The 18,543-nt window shown below is 42.6% G+C and overlaps 1 protein-coding gene across 1 annotated transcript in view; it reads left to right on the top strand.

Annotated features, from left to right (window-relative positions):
• LOC308686963 (macrophage mannose receptor 1-like) overlaps positions 1-18,543 on the top strand; it is a gene marked incomplete at its 5' end in the record, with an annotated part of 57,796 nt that overhangs the window by 24,541 nt on the left and 14,712 nt on the right. The window contains one exon of the mRNA XM_081359099.1: positions 3,661-4,026. Within this exon, the coding sequence (XP_081215225.1) occupies positions 3,661-4,026 (366 nt within the window). The remainder of the gene's footprint in view (positions 1-3,660; positions 4,027-18,543) is intronic.

The following is an 18,543-nucleotide window of genomic DNA, read 5'->3' as shown; positions in this document are numbered from 1 at the left end:
TAGCCCACGACAGCTTTTTTGCTTTATCCATCTTTTTCGACGACAACTCACTACTCGCACCTGCTCGCTCAGCGCTGACGGCACCCCCGCCCTCTCATGATATTACCTCCACACACTATGTCAACATTCTATGAGGGAATCTTATGAGGGCGCCGGCGCCTACTCTAGCCTTTTAGTCCTCTAAAATGTTATATAACATTGAGGAAATGCAGAAATTATTTAGAAAGCACAACAGCAGCTACATAAGAAAATACCCCAAAAAATATTTTTAACTTAATTTTTTTTTTTTTTTTTTTTTTTTTTGCCATCACTTTGGCGCCCCCATGGTGCTGTGCCCCTATGCGCCGCATATAGCGCATACCCACTTTTTGCGCCACTGCATTTGTTACTCCACTGAATTTTCGCTCAAATTGACCTTTGTACTTGCACATTACTTTCTGTTTGTTTGCGAGTCTAGTTTTCCTTTGCAAAGCAGATAGAGTTTGTTTGCAAAATGCTGAATTTTTGTTTAATTATGGCACAATATTAACTCCATAGGGACAGAGATTAATCTCTCTCTGCGTTGTCCGAACTGAGTTGCTGACCAGTTTCATTACAATTCATCACTCGTTCACAGCTTCTGGCGGAAATTCACCCACGGCCTAATGGAGGACTGATTCATCGGCATCGTCGATTTGAGATTGTTACATTCTGATTTTTGTTTCGGTTTGAAGCCAGTTATTCGGGACCTTGGACTCCCATCGCGCATTACACATGTATGCAGATGAGTGAGTACAGTTGGACTGAGCTCTGTTGAATATCAAATCTTTTGGAGGAAAAGTGCACCAACGGTTCATGGCAATTTCAAATGTACTGGTTTAGAGACTAAGTTTGGGGGTTCTCACTTTTATTATTGAGGTATTGAGGGTTTGATATCTGTATTGACACATGTGAACGAGATTTGTAATGAGTGAACTGATTATCAAAGACTAGGTTTAGGGAAACGAATTAGTTTAAGAGTGATTATATACAGTATAAGGAAAATTTTATTTATTTATTTATTTATTGGAGGGGGGGGGGGGTTATATAACACCCTCAGGGTTTATAACACTCAGGGGATATAACACATCTCAGGGTTTATTATTACTTTCTTATGGTCAACCTGTTTTTTTTTTATTTATTTATTTTTTATTCTCAAACACATGAGAATATATGTTTATTAATTGGAGGCACCGCACTATATAACAAAATATTCTTGTAGTATTCTTGTAGCTAACTACCCATTCTTCAGGGGAAGGACCAGACATTACCCTTTTCTACTGCTGGGATACCAGGGCTCCTTTAATAGTATTATACGAGTGTACCCGACTGGAGAGGGTTACACAACACTACCCTGCTTATTTCAAATATGAAATAAAATATCAGTTAAATAATATGAGAAATATACAATACTTCTTTTAACTGTCTATGGTCTTGTCTCAGCCTGAGATATGCCGGGTGGCTTTAAAAAAAATAAAATAGAAACATTTCTGGCTCCATTTTTGAATTTAAAAGTCTGTCAGAACGCATCTGTCACAGTTGCTAGGCGACAGGAGCGGTGGGCAGGAACAGCTGGTGATGTAAACAGTAAATCCTCCATATCTTAGAGCGTCTCGTATAACAATATTCACTTTGACCTTACTGGACTTTGAAGGATTCAGCTCTGAATTCAAACTCAATTATAGTGTAACTTTCCTGTTGTTGCAGTAAAACTAACAGATGAATCTCACTGTTTCTCCTGTTTCACGTCAGAGATGGAAATATTGTCCATCCTGAAAGTCTAAATGTAGACATAAACAAATGAGTGATGAGGATGTGTTAACTTGCAAATTTCTTCATGTTATATTAACAAACAAAGAAACAGTTAACAGAAGGAGTATGATATTTTTACAAAAAGACAAATTAAAAAAAAAACATTAACAATGTTTTATCTCTTCATTCCAGCCAATCACAATCAAGTATTTAGACGGAGGAAATAAAGACAGGTTTATTCTGAAACTGCAGCAGCAGAAGATGATGATATTATTTCAGTGAGATAATGAGAGTCCAACAACCTTTACTAACATTAGAAATGGACTTCAGGGGAATGAAAGCATGATATGAGCACTTTAATGTCTTTATCTCGTCTCTGTTGTGAATGTCTGTCGTGTCTCCTCCTCAACACCAGCGATCTCGGCTCTCAGAAGAGGAAAACAAAATTTCAAACCCTTCTCTCATCACAATGGGTGCTTCTCAATATCCCTCCTCGTTTCCTTGCTCATTTTTCCTCCATCCTATGACCCGGAAACCGATCGAGGAGTGAGGATTGAGGAGGGAGGAGTGAGTAGCGAGGACAGAGGAGCGAGGAGTGAAGAGTGAGGAGTCGAGGAGTGAGGATGCACAGGTGTATCCTATGCAGAAGTGTTTTATTGACTAAATGTGACGCACAAATAAATTATCCTCCCCCTTCACAACTGTCACAATCATTTTAATTTATACTTTACCATTGCAGTTTAAATAAACCACACATATTTCAAAAGGAGATCTTGCTTTATTATTAATTATGAATTTCTAAAATAACCAAACTTCAATAACATAAGGGCATCCTTTGAGCGCAGCAAATGACGTTATGAAGTGACGCTCGAGTGATCAAGTATTCCAATGAACAAATAAGCTTTCCTTCGATTCCTTCGTCCTCATTATCTTTCCTTGCAGCGTTCGCTCGTATTCTACAGGAGTGGAGCTGAGACGCGAGGAAAGGAAACAAGGATGCACAAATAAGAAATGAGAAGCACCCAAACTCTCTCAATAGTCAAACTCACTCCTTCATCTCACACACGTTTCTTTCTCTTTGACTGGAGTCTCAAACAGGGGTTTTTAAAGGCTCTCAGTAACCAGTATCACCAGTCTTCACTAATGAACTCAACCCTCATCAATCAGATCATTAGTGGGTTGTTCAGTTCACACACAAACAGATAAAAAGTGACCAAAAACAGAGAAACACAAACAAATAATAAATTGAGCAGGGATGATACACGAGTTATACAGTCCAGCAATAACATTAGAGAAACTGCTTAGTTGTGAATGTAAAAAAATTAATTCTGAATGTAAATGTGATTATATTTTCTGATTAAGGTCCATGTTCATATTGACTGATATTGACTTACAATATGCAAATAAAGGAAAAGAGGTGGAAAAATTTAACTAAGGTAGAATTAGGATATGAAAATTAGTTTTAGATAAATACACAAATGACGTGATGAGCTGAATGAGGGATGAGAGCAGATATAATAATCACATAGTGTAAATCTGCAGGCAGAAACATCAGACTCAGGACAGAAACACACGACCTCTAAAGTAAGAATATGTTCATTCTTCAAACACAGTTAGACTTTCTGATGTTAATATTGTCTGAATGATTGTGAATCGTCATTTGCTGCTAAACTGTTTTTATTACATGATCATGTTAAATCTTGAGTTTAAAAAAAAAATTACTTGGGTTTTTGAGTTTTTCACTGTGTTTCTTCCTCAGAAATGGAGCAAACTCTATATTTGATTCTTCTTCTCATTGGTGAGTGTGTTTGTTGTATTATTTATGGTTTATAGTTTCATCAGGTTTGACCCTGTTATGAAAAGCATTAAATCAAACGCTCTCTTTCACAGCTCTCTGCTCCGTATCTGAATGTGTTCAGCGTCAGTATCACTTTATAAACGTGAACAAGACCTGGACTGAAGCTCAGAGATTCTGCAGAGAGAAATACACAGATCTGGCCACCGTTGACAACATGAACGACATGAAGGAGCTGAAGAAGACTGTGAATGATGGAGGTGTTAAGGATATCTGGATTGGGCTGCAGAAGACGGGTGTTGAGAAATGGCAGTGGTCTTCAGGTGAACCTGCGCTCTATCTGAACTGGAGATCTGGAGAACATAATGGTGGAGATGAGAGATGTGCTTTCATGAGAAATGGAGAATGGAATGATTCCTCATGTAGTAACAGCCGGACTTTCATCTGCAGTTCATCTAACAGTAAGTGCAGCTCCACACAATCACAATAAACATTCATTTTTAAAAAGATGCACAATTTACTGTACAAAATTTAATGCAATAAATGCTGCTACTTTTTAATTTGCTCATACAGTAAATATAGGAGAGACTTAGCCTGGCACAGACTTAGCCCTACATCAAGATGTTAGGTCTGGCAACTCTCCATAGACACGGCTCAATCTGAAGGGGCGGGATAAACGTTGGTCTTTCAAATTCCCTTGGCACGCAATAGGACAGCGCTTCAACCAACCAGAGCCTTTTCCTAACAGCGGAGCTAACGTTAGTTGATAGATTCAACTTTTGCCATATCTGGCCGGCAAAACTACAAACACATCTTCCTTTTTTAAGAATGACTTAAGTAACTCCAAGTCCTCCAGAGTCGTGGCCAAAGCTGATTCGAAAGACCGCTGTTCGTCATCAGCCATTCTTTGTTTTCAAGTAGCAGGGATTTCACACGGAACCATCACAACTCTGTCGTCATTATGTTAAGCCCGCCCACCGACTTTATACACAATGTGATTGGCCTGACCAGAGTTTGTTTTTTCCAGCTCGAAAGTTGACGGAAAGTTGCTAGATGACACTGGAAGCAAAATAAATGTTGCTGCCGCTAGGGTGCGTCTAGATTTCTGGGCTAGGAGAGACCGTGGATTTTTGTCACAATTTTAACTTCTGTATAGAAAATAAACCGATATTAAACGCATGCTGATCTTTTGTTGTTGATAACTGTGAGAATCTGACATTAGAGAGAGAATTATATTTGTAAAAATTTCAAATCATTGTGTAGAGACCTAGAAAAAAATGTTTTAGGTTTTCTAAATGTATACCTGTCATTTATCTTCTTTATAAATAAGATAATTTAATTATTTGCATTTGGGCCTGAAATTGTATTCATACGCAAACAAAGTGTTGATGGATTTTTTTTTTCTTTTCTCTCTCATGTTCATATGAGACATGTTTATAAAAGTTTTTTCCAAAAATGTGTAATTGTGTAATTGAAAACAAATCATAAATGGTTGCATTTAATTGTGTTTTCTGAGAGCATCAGTCTTACGATGAGAACTGTGGACTTCTGACCTCTGAAAAAGTTCGAGGTGCAGGGGATTTTCCTCTCGCGGATGAGTTGCAGTTCGGCTGACAGCTGAGAGAAATCAATTTTCACGGACATTTTTGAGTGCCATTTGGTGATGAAAGTTTGGGCGAAAGTTTGGTGTGAACTGTGAAAGTGTCACAAATCAGTTTGCAGCACGAAAAAACGAACATTTCGAGAGAGTTTGGTGAGAGACTGTGCATTTCCGTTTCGCGTGAGGAGGAGATCTAGCACGAGGATCACACGTGAGATAATTCCTGTTATTTTCTATCTTTATGTTGATTTGTTTTATTAGTTTTAGATTGTGAAATCACCCGGAAGAATATTCCCGAGTTTAATTTCTTGAGTGCAGTGTTGCAGTTTAAGTTATAATAAGTTGTGTAAGTCGTTTGAAATCTGGAAGAAAATATCCGTGTTTTATTTGGTTAATTTTGGGAATAAGCTTTGCAGTGGTCTATCTAGTTGAGAGTGCACGTTAAGTGTGTGTTTATTTTTCTTTAACACTGAGAGATCGTTGAAATCGGGAGATCTAGGCCTATGTTGATTTTCGCGGTTGCATCCAACCACTTCGAGGTAACGTAGACTAACCATCAGTGTTGCCAACTATTTTCAAAGGAAAGTAGCTAACGCCTCCCCTAATAGTAGCTAAATGTCGCTAGATGATGTCATACGTCAATTAGCATATATCATGACGTCATCGCGGCGTACTTGCGTTCTGCCTGCCTAATGTTTTTTCTCATTAAAATCATGCTCACATACTGTATTTTAATATAATATAATATAATATAATATAATATAATATAATATAATATAATATAATATAATATAGGCTATATAGCCGAATGTCCAAGCTGTTCTCATTTACTATATTTTTTTTGTCAGACAATAGAACGAGCTCTATTGAATGACTATTTTTTTATATGTGTAAAATTATCTAAATTGAGAGAGTTCGGGAACTGGGTGAACTAAAGCACTGTGATAGTGAGTATTACAAGTAATAAGCTCAAGAAAAGAAACGAAAATAAAATGGTCAAACTAAATTCTTTAAATATAAAACAAAAGATAAGTCCGTCCTTGGAAACAACACTGCTCATTCACGTCTGTTAGCTGCCGTGCTGCTGCCCTCAGCCTTTCACAGAACAGGGTAGACGCAGAGAGAGGTGTGTGACGGCAAGGAGAAAGCAAATCTCGCACTCGCAGGACTCATGCTGGCAACATTTGGAGGTTACTGAGGTTTGTTCAAAAAGTAGCTAGATTTGTCGCTAGTCACTTTTTTGAAAAATTGTCGCTAAAGGGGTCTGAAAAGTTGCTAAAAATAGCGACAAAGGCGCTAAGTTGGCAACACTGCTAACCATGTTCCATACACTTTTCACCTTTCACCGCACGTCAACGGCCACTCCTCTGTTGCTGAGAGGCAGACATGCTTGTGTGAGTGCTTATTCTCTGGGGAAATTCCTATTGGAGGATATATTCTTTGATTGATGTCTTTTGGACCAATAGTATTTGAGAAAAGTGGGGTAAAGTCCCTCCTCCGCCTGGGTTTGGATACTCACAGACATCAACGGTGTTCTGTACAGGCTGCCAACGGTGTTCCGTACAGAGCGCATACCTTGATTTCAACTGCAAAAATTTACTTTTGACTTTTGAAAATTGACACAAATTATCATTTGTGAGCTGTTTATTTATTTTAATTGTCTATTAAAGTATGACTATCTTAAATGTTAAAATATTATGAATATAATCATCACTGCACCACAGTCTGTGTTGACAGACGTGCTGCATCTCTGCTGCCTGTCTCAGTGTGAGAGTGGCGCCAAGCGGCCATCGTACGGAATTTACGTTTAAAAATTTCCATTTCAAAGCAGTTATTCAATAAAAGGTAATATATTTAATGATTTGTGATCAGTGGCGGTTCTACATTGAATTACACCCTGGGCGAGACCCCCTTCGAGCGCCCCCCCCCCATACCCCCCCCACCCCCTCCCCCCCCCCTTTGGACATAATTTTTGTTACCCCGTTGACGGATCATGTTTTGCTTGTTTTAAATGAGAACTTGGTAGCTTTTTTAACTTAATAAAACTGTCTAGAAATCATTTGGATGGTTAAACAACCTGTTCTGGTGATATTGGTGACTTTCCCCGCTCCCCCCAGCGTTCCCAGGCGGAAAACCAACCTTGCAACTTGTTCACTACCGTCCCGGCAAGATAGAAATTGGAAGTCTCGTGAGAAGCGAGAACTAGAACGAGAACGAGCGCGAAACACAAATTGCTTTACGGCAATTCGACATAAACACACACGCATGTATGATGTATTACCAGATTACCCACCTCGGTAGACATAGCTCCACGCGATACAGTTGGCTTGCTCCGATCAAAACAAACGCACATGAGCAGCGGTAGAGAAGGGGAGGAGGCCGCCGCAAGTGAGTTTTTTACGACTGTGTTGTGAAATATACGCCCCACCACAGCTGTAGGGGGAGCTCGTGGGGAAAACATGCGACAACAAAAGGGAAAATCAGCGAAGAAGTGACTAGAGTTCGCTAAAGTTGCCGAGTTCGGCTTTAAGCAAAAACTCAATTTTAAGTCTTTCACTCAATTTTAAGATATTAAGTCTTGTTTTCTGGGGAGATAAAAAAAAATCCCCTGAAAACAAGACTTAATAGCTTATGTCATTTTACCACTTTGTTAAAATAACGTTATGCATCTTTAAGAAATGTTTGATATTTGGACTGGAAACAAGTCAAGTCAAGTCAAGTCAACTTTATTTATATAGCGCTTTTCACAATACAGATTGTATCAAAGCAGCTTCACAGGATTAAATAAAATAGTACATCAGTGTTTGTTTCTAGTTTAAAACATCCATGTTTGATAATGCTGATCAATAGTATTGTTGATTGATTAATTAAATTAAGTATCCCCAACTGAGCAAGCCAAAGGCAACAGTGGCAAGGAACCGAAAAACTCCATCAGGTGACCTAATGGAGAAAAAAAAAAACCTTGGGAGAACCCAGGCTCAGTCGGGGGCCAGTTCTCCTCTGGCGTTTATGAGGTAAAGACCGGATTTTACTGTAAGATTAAAAATATTATATAAATGCCTGGCTGAAGAGATGCGTCTTTAATCTAGTTTTAAACTGGGAGAGCGAGTCTGAGCAACGAACAGTATCCGGAAGACTATTCCAGAGTTTTGGTGCTAAATGTGAAAATGCTCTCCCTCCTTTAGTTGATCTAGATATCCTAGGTATGACCAAAAGCCTCGAATTTAGTGATCTTAAAGAGCGTGATGGATTATAGGGCGATAGAAGATCCGTTAAATAGACTGGAGCTAAGCCATTTAGGGCTTTATAAGTCAGTAGCAATACCTTGTAATTAATACGGAACTTTATAGGTAACCAATGCAGTGATGATAAAATTGGTGTTGTAACGAATACGACTCTGGGTTAATTTGAATTAGCTCAAGGATATAGGGAATTTTGGAAATATTAACAATCATAATTCATAAGTCGCATGTACATTTATTTTATCAATTATCGAGATTACCTCGTTCTATGACTGGTCTAATCATCAGTTATTCGTCCAGCGAATAACTAAGATCATCACAGTCAAGAACAAACTCCAATAAAGTTTAGGTTCTGGCCACGAACAGTAAACTTTATGAGTTTATTAATTAAAACTACGGAATGTAGTCTAATATCGAGCTTGTAGCTTAAGACCTTTTATTTCAGTGACTTTAGAATGGTGGGTTTTCAAACACAAAGACAGTGAAAAGTATAAATGGATTTTAATAAGTGTAACTTAACTAGATTATATGAGCTACGAATAGAAACGTACGTAAAAATGCCAACAATAAACACAACAAACATTTAAACAATAATAACATACGTGATAAGAATAAAATGACATGAAAGAAGGAAAGAAAGAAAATGGAAAGCTAGTAATTGTTACATACAGAAACCAAAAGTTTAGAGACACCGGGAAAACAGCTTTTATAAGACAATGAAGCCTACTTGCAAGTTTCTGTTCTCTGTTTGGTTGATGCTGAAAGCGTGGACGAGGTCCTGTTTGCCGCTGCGTCTTCCGGTGTCGCGGGAAGCTTGAAAAGGCTCACTGAAATGTAACGTTACCGAGAAAGTTCGTCTTCGTCTTCCGTGAAGGAAGAGGCAAGATATAACTTAGTTGCAAAGAACGGCTGCTATGGCTCGAACATGTGTTCGAGCGAGGAGAAGGCCGGAGCCTTTCAGATGTTTCTTGGAGCCGTGGAGAAGAGGATATAGATCCAGGAAGAGGGAGGAAGAGAGGAAGAGCCAAGAGAGTGTGATGAGGGGGTTTCTTCCTTTTAAGCAAACATCTGTTTACGCCTTCTCTTGGAACGACAGCGAATCAGATTGTCTTTTCTGAGGCGGGGAAATTCTCTTTGTGTGAAGAAGAAAACGCCTACTTTCACCATATGTCTTCTGAATGAAATAATTCATATTTCCTCTTAAGATTATACATACTGAACTAAAGATGTTACATATATAACTTAGGTGGGACTGATTGAATTAAAACAGGACGGTCAGACAGATACCAAGAATTACAGGTAGATTTTGGACACACATAACGTTACGTTCATATTTATCATTACACACCAATAAAGCTTGATTAAACATTCAATAAAATTGTCAGTGTTTCCGTTATGGCAAACGACGACACTTTAGAGAAACATAGGAATACATATCAACTTTTAGTGACTTGTATGTGTTGGACTGTGTGTTTCAAAGTCCACGAGGGTGTTTTGTGTGTGTGTGTGTGTGTGTGTGTAACATTTCAAAGAATGTCTTTGAAGCTGGTCACGCAGTTATAAAATCACCAGGGTTCCCCGCTGAAATTGGGGGAGGTCAGTCAGACCGGCGCTGGCGAATTGGTCTTTGTGTTTAGTTTAGCTTTATTGTCCCCCATGGGGCAATTTGGTTGTGGGGTGATTATTAACCCGTAAGCACACAAAAAGATGTGTTTGGAGACAGGATATACTAATTTGAACAGCATGTGACCTTATGTCAGTCATTAGCTATGTTTCCATCAACTTGTCAATCGAATTATCTGAAGTTCGGTAAAAAAAATCATGTGAATTAAGCTGCTGAAAGTGTGTTTCCATAAAACGGCTTTAAAGCGAATAAAAACCTGTGCGTAATGACGTCACATGCTGTTTTGCGATCAAATTGGTATATCGAATTGATTTGAGACATTTTAAGGTGTTTCCATTCATTTTCGCACTGAATCGCACAACATTCAAGCAAACATTTGCGAACAAAGTTTTGCAAGACAAAATCAATAGGCCTATTGCACAAGTTGTAATGGTGCAGAGTCCTGCACGGGTCCATTTTTTGAGACCGCCCCGCCCGTACGCGCAAAGTTCAGCAGATCTGACCCGTGCCTGCAATAAATCGCACACAAGCTAAAATCATTCAATTTAAAGTGCTTTATTTTTATCTCGCACCTCTCTCAACATCACCATGATAGCCTCATGAATGGGCTAATGAGCGCTAAAGTGCGCTTTGTTTTGGGCCATTCAAGTAGCCCAGGCTACCTCCAGTTCACGCGCGGGCGCCTCTCCGTGTCCTGATTAGGCTATATTGCCTGAGATTTAGCTCTTATTTATCATGACCGCCGCTAGCGTAGCTAGCGAAAGCGGTCATATAGGGATTGTCAAAGTTTTTTTTTTTTTTTTTTCCCGTCACCTTACTGAATTTTTCGTCAACGATACCAGGGACACCGAAGCACCGGGGAACATGAAATTTGGTGGGCATGTAGCCCCACTAGACTTCTAAGGAAAAATTTCGTTTGGTCCCCGGGGGCCACTCCCCCCCCCGCGCTGGGCCCCCCCAAACCCCAAAAAATGCAGTTTTTCCTAAATAACTACCTGAACCGTGGCACCGAGGATGAAGAAATTTTTATGGTATGTTGGTCTACTAGACTTTCACGGAAAAATTTTGTTTGGTCCCCGGGGGCCACTTCCCCCCCCCCGCGCTGGGGCCCCCGTAAATTTTTCGTCAACGATACCAGGGACACCGAAGCACTGGGGAACATGAAATTTGGTGGGCATGTAGCCCCACTAGACTTCTAAGGAAAAATTTCGTTTGGTCCCCGGGGGCCACTCCCCCCCCGCGCTGGGCCCCCCCAAACCCAAAAAAATGCAGTTTTTCCTAAATAACTACCTGAACCGTGGCACCGAGGATGAAGAAATTTTTATGGTATGTTGGTCTACTAGACTTTTACAGAAAAATTTCGTTTGGTCCCCGGGGGCCACTTCCCCCCCCGCGCTGGGGCCCCCATAAATTTTTCGTCAACGATACCAGGGACACCGAAGCACCGGGGAACATGAAATTTGGTGGGCATGTAGCCCCACTAGTCTTCTAAGGAAAAATTTCGTTTGGTCCCCGGGGACCACTCCCCCCCCGCGCTGGGCCCCCCCAAACCCAAAAAAATGCAGTTTTTCCTAAATAACTACCTGAACCGTGGCACCGAGGATGAAGAAATTTTTATGGTATGTTGGTCTACTAGACTTTTACGGAAAAATTTCGTTTGGTCCCCTGGGGCCACTTCCCCCCCGCGCTGGGGCCCCCGTAAATTTTTCGTCAATGATACCAGGGACACCGAAGCACCGGGGAACATGAAATTTGGTGGGCATGTAGCCCCACTAGACTTCTAAGGAAAAATTTCGTTTGGTCCCCGGGGGCCACTCCCCCCCTGCGCTGGGCCCCCCCAAACCCCCAAAAATGCAGTTTTTCCTAAATAACTACCTGAACCGTGGCACCGAGGATGAAGAAATTTTTATGGTATGTTGGTCTACTAGACTTTTACGGAAAAATTTCGTTTGGTCCCCGGGGGCCACTTCCCCCCCCCGCGCTGGGGCCCCCGTAAATTTTTCGTCAACGATACCAGGGACACCGAAGCACCGGGGAACATGAAATTTGGTGGGCATGTAGCCCCACTAGACTTCTAAGGAAAAATTTCGTTTGGTCCCCGGGGACCACTCCCCCCCCGCGCTGGGCCCCCCCAAACCCAAAAAAATGCAGTTTTTCCTAAATAACTACCTGAACCGTGGCACCGAGGATGAAGAAATTTTTATGGTATGTTGGTCTACTAGACTTTTACAGAAAAATTTCGTTTGGTCCCCGGGGGCCACTTCCCCCCCCGCGCTGGGGCCCCCGTAAATTTTTCGTCAACGATACCAGGGACACCGAAGCACTGGGGAACATGAAATTTGGTGGGCATGTAGCCCCACTAGACTTCTAAGGAAAAATTTCGTTTGGTCCCCGGGGGCCACTCCCCCCCCGCGCTGGGCCCCCCCAAACCCAAAAAAATGCAGTTTTTCCTAAATAACTACCTGAACCGTGGCACCGAGGATGAAGAAATTTTTATGGTATGTTGGTCTACTAGACTTTTACAGAAAAATTTCGTTTGGTCCCCGGGGGCCACTTCCCCCCCCGCGCTGGGGCCCCCATAAATTTTTCGTCAACGATACCAGGGACACCGAAGCACCGGGGAACATGAAATTTGGTGGGCATGTAGCCCCACTAGTCTTCTAAGGAAAAATTTCGTTTGGTCCCCGGGGACCACTCCCCCCCCGCGCTGGGCCCCCCCAAACCCAAAAAAATGCAGTTTTTCCTAAATAACTACCTGAACCGTGGCACCGAGGATGAAGAAATTTTTATGGTATGTTGGTCTACTAGACTTTTACGGAAAAATTTCGTTTGGTCCCCTGGGGCCACTTCCCCCCCGCGCTGGGGCCCCCGTAAATTTTTCGTCAATGATACCAGGGACACCGAAGCACCGGGGAACATGAAATTTGGTGGGCATGTAGCCCCACTAGACTTCTAAGGAAAAATTTCGTTTGGTCCCCGGGGGCCACTCCCCCCCTGCGCTGGGCCCCCCCAAACCCCCAAAAATGCAGTTTTTCCTAAATAACTACCTGAACCGTGGCACCGAGGATGAAGAAATTTTTATGGTATGTTGGTCTACTAGACTTTTACGGAAAAATTTCGTTTGGTCCCCGGGGGCCACTTCCCCCCCCCGCGCTGGGGCCCCCGTAAATTTTTCGTCAACGATACCAGGGACACCGAAGCACCGGGGAACATGAAATTTGGTGGGCATGTAGCCCCACTAGACTTCTAAGGAAAAATTTCGTTTGGTCCCCGGGGACCACTCCCCCCCCGCGCTGGGCCCCCCCAAACCCAAAAAAATGCAGTTTTTCCTAAATAACTACCTGAACCGTGGCACCGAGGATGAAGAAATTTTTATGGTATGTTGGTCTACTAGACTTTTACAGAAAAATTTCGTTTGGTCCCCGGGGGCCACTTCCCCCCCCGCGCTGGGGCCCCCGTAAATTTTTCGTCAACGATACCAGGGACACCGAAGCACCGGGGAACATGAAATTTGGTGGGCATGTAGCCCCACTAGTCTTCTAAGGAAAAATTTTGTTTGGTCCCCGGGGACCACTCCCCCCCCGCGCTGGGCCCCCCCAAACCCAAAAAAATGCAGTTTTTCCTAAATAACTACCTGAACCGTGGCACCGAGGATGAAGAAATTTTTATGGTATGTTGGTCTACTAGACTTTTACGGAAAAATTTCGTTTGGTCCCCGGGGGCCACTTCCCCCCCGCGCTGGGGCCCCCGTACATTTTTCGTCAATGATACCAGGGACACCGAAGCACCGGGGAACATGAAATTTGGTGGGCATGTAGCCCCACTAGACTTCTAAGGAAAAATTTTGTTTGGTCCCCGGGGGCCACTCCCCCCCTGCGCTGGGCCCCCCCAAACCCCCAAAAATGCAGTTTTTCCTAAATAACTACCTGAACCGTGGCACCGAGGATGAAGAAATTTTTATGGTATGTTGGTCTACTAGACTTTTACGGAAAAATTTTGTTTGGTCCCCGGGGGCCACTTCCCCCCCCCCGCGCTGGGGCCCCCGTAAATTTTTCGTCAACGATACCAGGGACACCGAAGCACCGGGGAACATGAAATTTGGTGGGCATGTAGCCCCACTAGACTTCTAAGGAAAAATTTCGTTTGGTCCCCGGGGGCCACTCCCCCCCCCCCGCGCTGGGCCCCCCCAAACCCAAAAAAATGCAGTTTTTCCTAAATAACTACCTGAACCGTGGCACCGAGGATGAAGAAATTTTTATGGTATGTTGGTCTACTAGACTTTTACGGAACAATTTTGTTTGGTCCCCGGGGGCCACTTCCCCCCCCGCACTGGGGCCCCCGTAAATTTTTCGTCAACGATACCAGGGACACCGAAGCACCGGAGAACATGAAATTTGGTGGGCATGTAGCCCCACTAGACTTCTAAGGAAAAATTTCGTTTGGTCCCCGGGGGCCACTCCCCCCCCGCGCTGGGCCCCCCCAAACCCCAAAAAATGCAGTTTTTCCTAAATAACTACCTGAACCATGGCACCGAGGATGAAGAAATTTTTATGGTATGTTGGTCTACTAGACTTTTACGGAAAAATTTCGTTTGGTCCCCGGGGGCCACTTCCCCCCCCCGCGCTGGGGCCCCCGTAAATTTTTCGTCAACGATACCAGGGACACCGAAGCACCGGGGAACATGAAATTTGGTGGGCATGTAGCCCCACTAGTCTTCTAAGGAAAAATTTCGTTTGGTCCCCGGGGACCACTCCCCCCCCGCGCTGGGCCCCCCCAAACCCAAAAAAATGCAGTTTTTCCTAAATAACTACCTGAACCGTGGCACCGAGGATGAAGAAATTTTTATGGTATGTTGGTCTACTAGACTTTTACAGAAAAATTTCGTTTGGTCCCCGGGGGCCACTTCCCCCCCGCGCTGGGGCCCCCGTAAATTTTTCGTCAATGATACCAGGGACACCGAAGCACCGGGGAACATGAAATTTGGTGGGCATGTAGCCCAACTCGACTTCTAAGGAAAAATTTCGTTTGGTCCCCGGGGGCCACTCCCCCCCTGCGCTGGGCCCCCCCAAACCCAAAAAAATGCAGTTTTTCCTAAATAACTACCTGAACCGTGGCACCGAGGATGAAGACATTTTTATGGTATGTTGGTCTACTAGACTTTTACGGAAAAATTTCGTTTGGTCCCCGGGGGCCACTTCCCCCCCCCGCGCTGGGGCCCCCGTAAATTTTTCGTCAACGATACCAGGGACACCGAAGCACCGGGGAACATGAAATTTGGTGGGCATGTAGCCCCACTAGACTTCTAAGGAAAAATTTCGTTTGGTCCCCGGGGGCCACTCCCCCCCTGCGCTGGGCCCCCCCAAACCCAAAAAAATGCAGTTTTTCCTAAATAACTACCTGAACCGTGGCACCGAGGATGAAGAAATTTTTATGGTATGTTGGTCTACTAGACTTTTACGAAAAAATTTTATTTGGTCCCTGGGGCCCCCGTAAATTTTTCGTCAACGATACCAGGGACACCGAAGCACCGGGGGACATGAAATTTGGTGGGCATGTAGCCCCACTAGACTTCTAAGGAAAAATTTCGTTTGGTCCCCGGGGGCCACTCCCCCCCCCGCGCTGGGCCCCCCCCAAACCCAAAAAAATTCAGTTTTTCCGAAATGACTACCTGAACCGTGGCACCGAGGATGAAGAAATTTTTATGGTATGTTGGTCTACTAGACTTTTACGGAAAAATTTTGTTTGGTCCCCGGGGGCCACTTCCCCCCCCCGCACTGGGGCCCCCGTAAATTTTTCGTCAACGATACCAGGGACACCGAAGCACCGGGGAACATGAAATTTGGTGGGCATGTAGCCCCACTAGACTTCTAAGGAAAAATTTCGTTTGGTCCCCGGGGGCCACTCCCCCCCCCGCGCTGGGCCCCCCCAAACCCCAAAAAATGCAGTTTTTCCTAAATAACTACCTGAACCATGGCACAGAGGATGAAGAAATTTTTATGGTATGTTGGTCTACTAGACTTTTACGGAAAAATTTCGTTTGGTCCCCGGGGGCCACTTCCCCCCACCCCCGCGCTGGGGCCCCCGTAAATTTTTCGTCAATGATACCAGGGACACCGAAGCACCGGGGAACATGAAATTTGGTGGCCATGTAGCCCCACTACACTTCTACGGAAAAATTTCATTTGGTCCCCGGGGGCCACTCCCCCCCCGCGCTGGGCCCCCCCAAACCCAAAAAAATGCAGTTTTTCCTAAATAACTACCTGAACCGTGGCACCGAGGATGAAGAAATTTTTATGGTATGTAGGGCCCACTCTTAAGGGCCCACATCAACCTAGCCCATAATCACTCATTTGTGATTTGCGCCCCTCCCATAAAAAAATGAAAATGCAATATTATTCTGCTTTAATCGCCCCTATCTTCAGTGGAGATGTTCAGAACTGCACCATATTTCATGTGTATGATTAACTTGACATCCTCTGGGGGTATCCTCTGCTAAGTTTTGTAGAATTTCATCCATGGGGGGGCATAAAATAAATTCATTTATGTGCACATTTAGTGACTGTACACTCATCGGCCTGTAGATGGTGCTGTTGAGCGAAGGGTTGCTGGTTTAGGATGATACTGTCACACACACACATGCAGGAATACAAACAAATGCAAGCATGCACACACACTGACATCCACACGCACAGACACACACCCATACACACACATACAAATCCACATGCACAGACACACAAACACGCACGCGCACACATACATATACGCACAGACACACACACACACACACAGACACACACACATTCACAAACACACACACACACACACACACACACACACACAGACAGACATGCACATACTATTACTTTTTTTAGGTATATACATAAACACGCAATACAGCCAAATTACTCCACGTCATTTATTTTTGTGGAAAGCCAGTGCAGGCCTGAGCGGCGGTCATATTTTGTACCGCGATGCGGTACATCTAGTTAAATCCAGGAAAAATGGTTGATTAAACATTGATTAAAATTAAGATACTGTAACCCAGTGGCAATACAGGGTTAAAATTACTTTAAAATGGAATTAAAATAGTGTAATATCTCTTTAGGAAAAAATCTGCCAAAATAGCTTAATATCCCTTTAAGAAAAAAACAGCCAAAATAGTGTAATATCTCATTAGGAAGAAATCAGCCAATCAGGAGTGATAGTTCCTCCCCTAGCTGACCATGATTGACAGGTCACGAGGCAAATTGCGTGATTCGACCATGCGCGCGAGTATGTGAAAGAAAGAGAGAAGACGAACACGATTGATGGCGACGGGAAACGAGAGGAAATTTACAGATTTAAAGATAACAGAGTGATAAAAGTGAGTGTATTAGCAAGCTAAAGAATCAACACAGAAGACAGAATAAGGAGGAGCAACCGAGAGTTTGGAAAACCCCGTTTTCCACCTGTATTTGTCTCGGTAAGCTAGTGAACTGCATGATGTTGATATTGCTTGCTAACTGTGATACAAAGAGTACAGAAATAGTAAGCTGATATTTAAGTTACCTGAACACAGCTGTTTTTATGTTCATTTGTTTTGTTTTAAGGAATAGTTGAGTGAATTACACAGCATTTCTATTGAAGGGAATGTTATAAAAAATACTATATGTTTCTATGATGATTTTATTTTAATGTTGTGAGTGGAAATGTTAAACTTTAATGTTTAAATTCTGCTGTGAGTAGATAAAACATTTTTGTTCTAAAAAAGGGTACTCTAATTAGAGTATTAATGTTGCAACTACAGCTATGTGTTGCAACTTAACTTATGTTGCACCTGTATTGTTTACAGTTTTTCTCTAATCCAGGGAGTTAAGAGTATGCCATTTTTGTTGATTTATTATCAACTGTTATTAAGTATAAGGTTGTGCATGTTATATTCTAGATATTGAGTTGAGATTTGAAGTTGAACTAAAGTGTGATAAATAGACCTGAACAGGTGATCATTTAGTATTATGCAGCATGTGATGCTTAATGTTACGTGGTTGTTATGCTTTAGTATGACTGTTGTACAACATATATAGAACATTATTTTAAATTTCCTGTTTAAAAAAAAAACAGGTCAGGTCTTATGGACAGAGTGAAACTACTTGGAAGATCCTTTTCTATCGATGGCGAGCCTCCCAGTGTGATCGTGAAGAGACGCAGAGTCGCAGACCAACTCATCGAACGTTTCCCCTGGTGGTAGGAAAGTATCAGTCGCCTGAGCTGGTACCCACTCTTTCATCCAAGTGCAAATTTCCTTTTAAAAAGAGAAACTGTCACAGAACTGGTGACACACACTTTTGACATCGAACTATTGACAGGACTGACTAATACAGAAAGTGATCACAAAACAGACTTTAACGACTACAAAAAGACAAAACCAGAGACTCATTTGTTTTAAAGGGCCCGTTTTTTTATTTTTCATATACATGTTATTCAATTGTGTTTCAACTGTTATTTGCAACTTAATGTGAGTAAAAGTTAC

This window comes from Scardinius erythrophthalmus (genome assembly GCF_964197995.2).
Source record: "Scardinius erythrophthalmus genome assembly, chromosome: 2".
Classification (NCBI taxonomy): domain Eukaryota; kingdom Metazoa; phylum Chordata; class Actinopteri; order Cypriniformes; family Leuciscidae; genus Scardinius; species Scardinius erythrophthalmus.
Note: the sequence above shows the minus strand (reverse complement) of the source record. Positions and strands in the feature narration are given on the sequence as shown.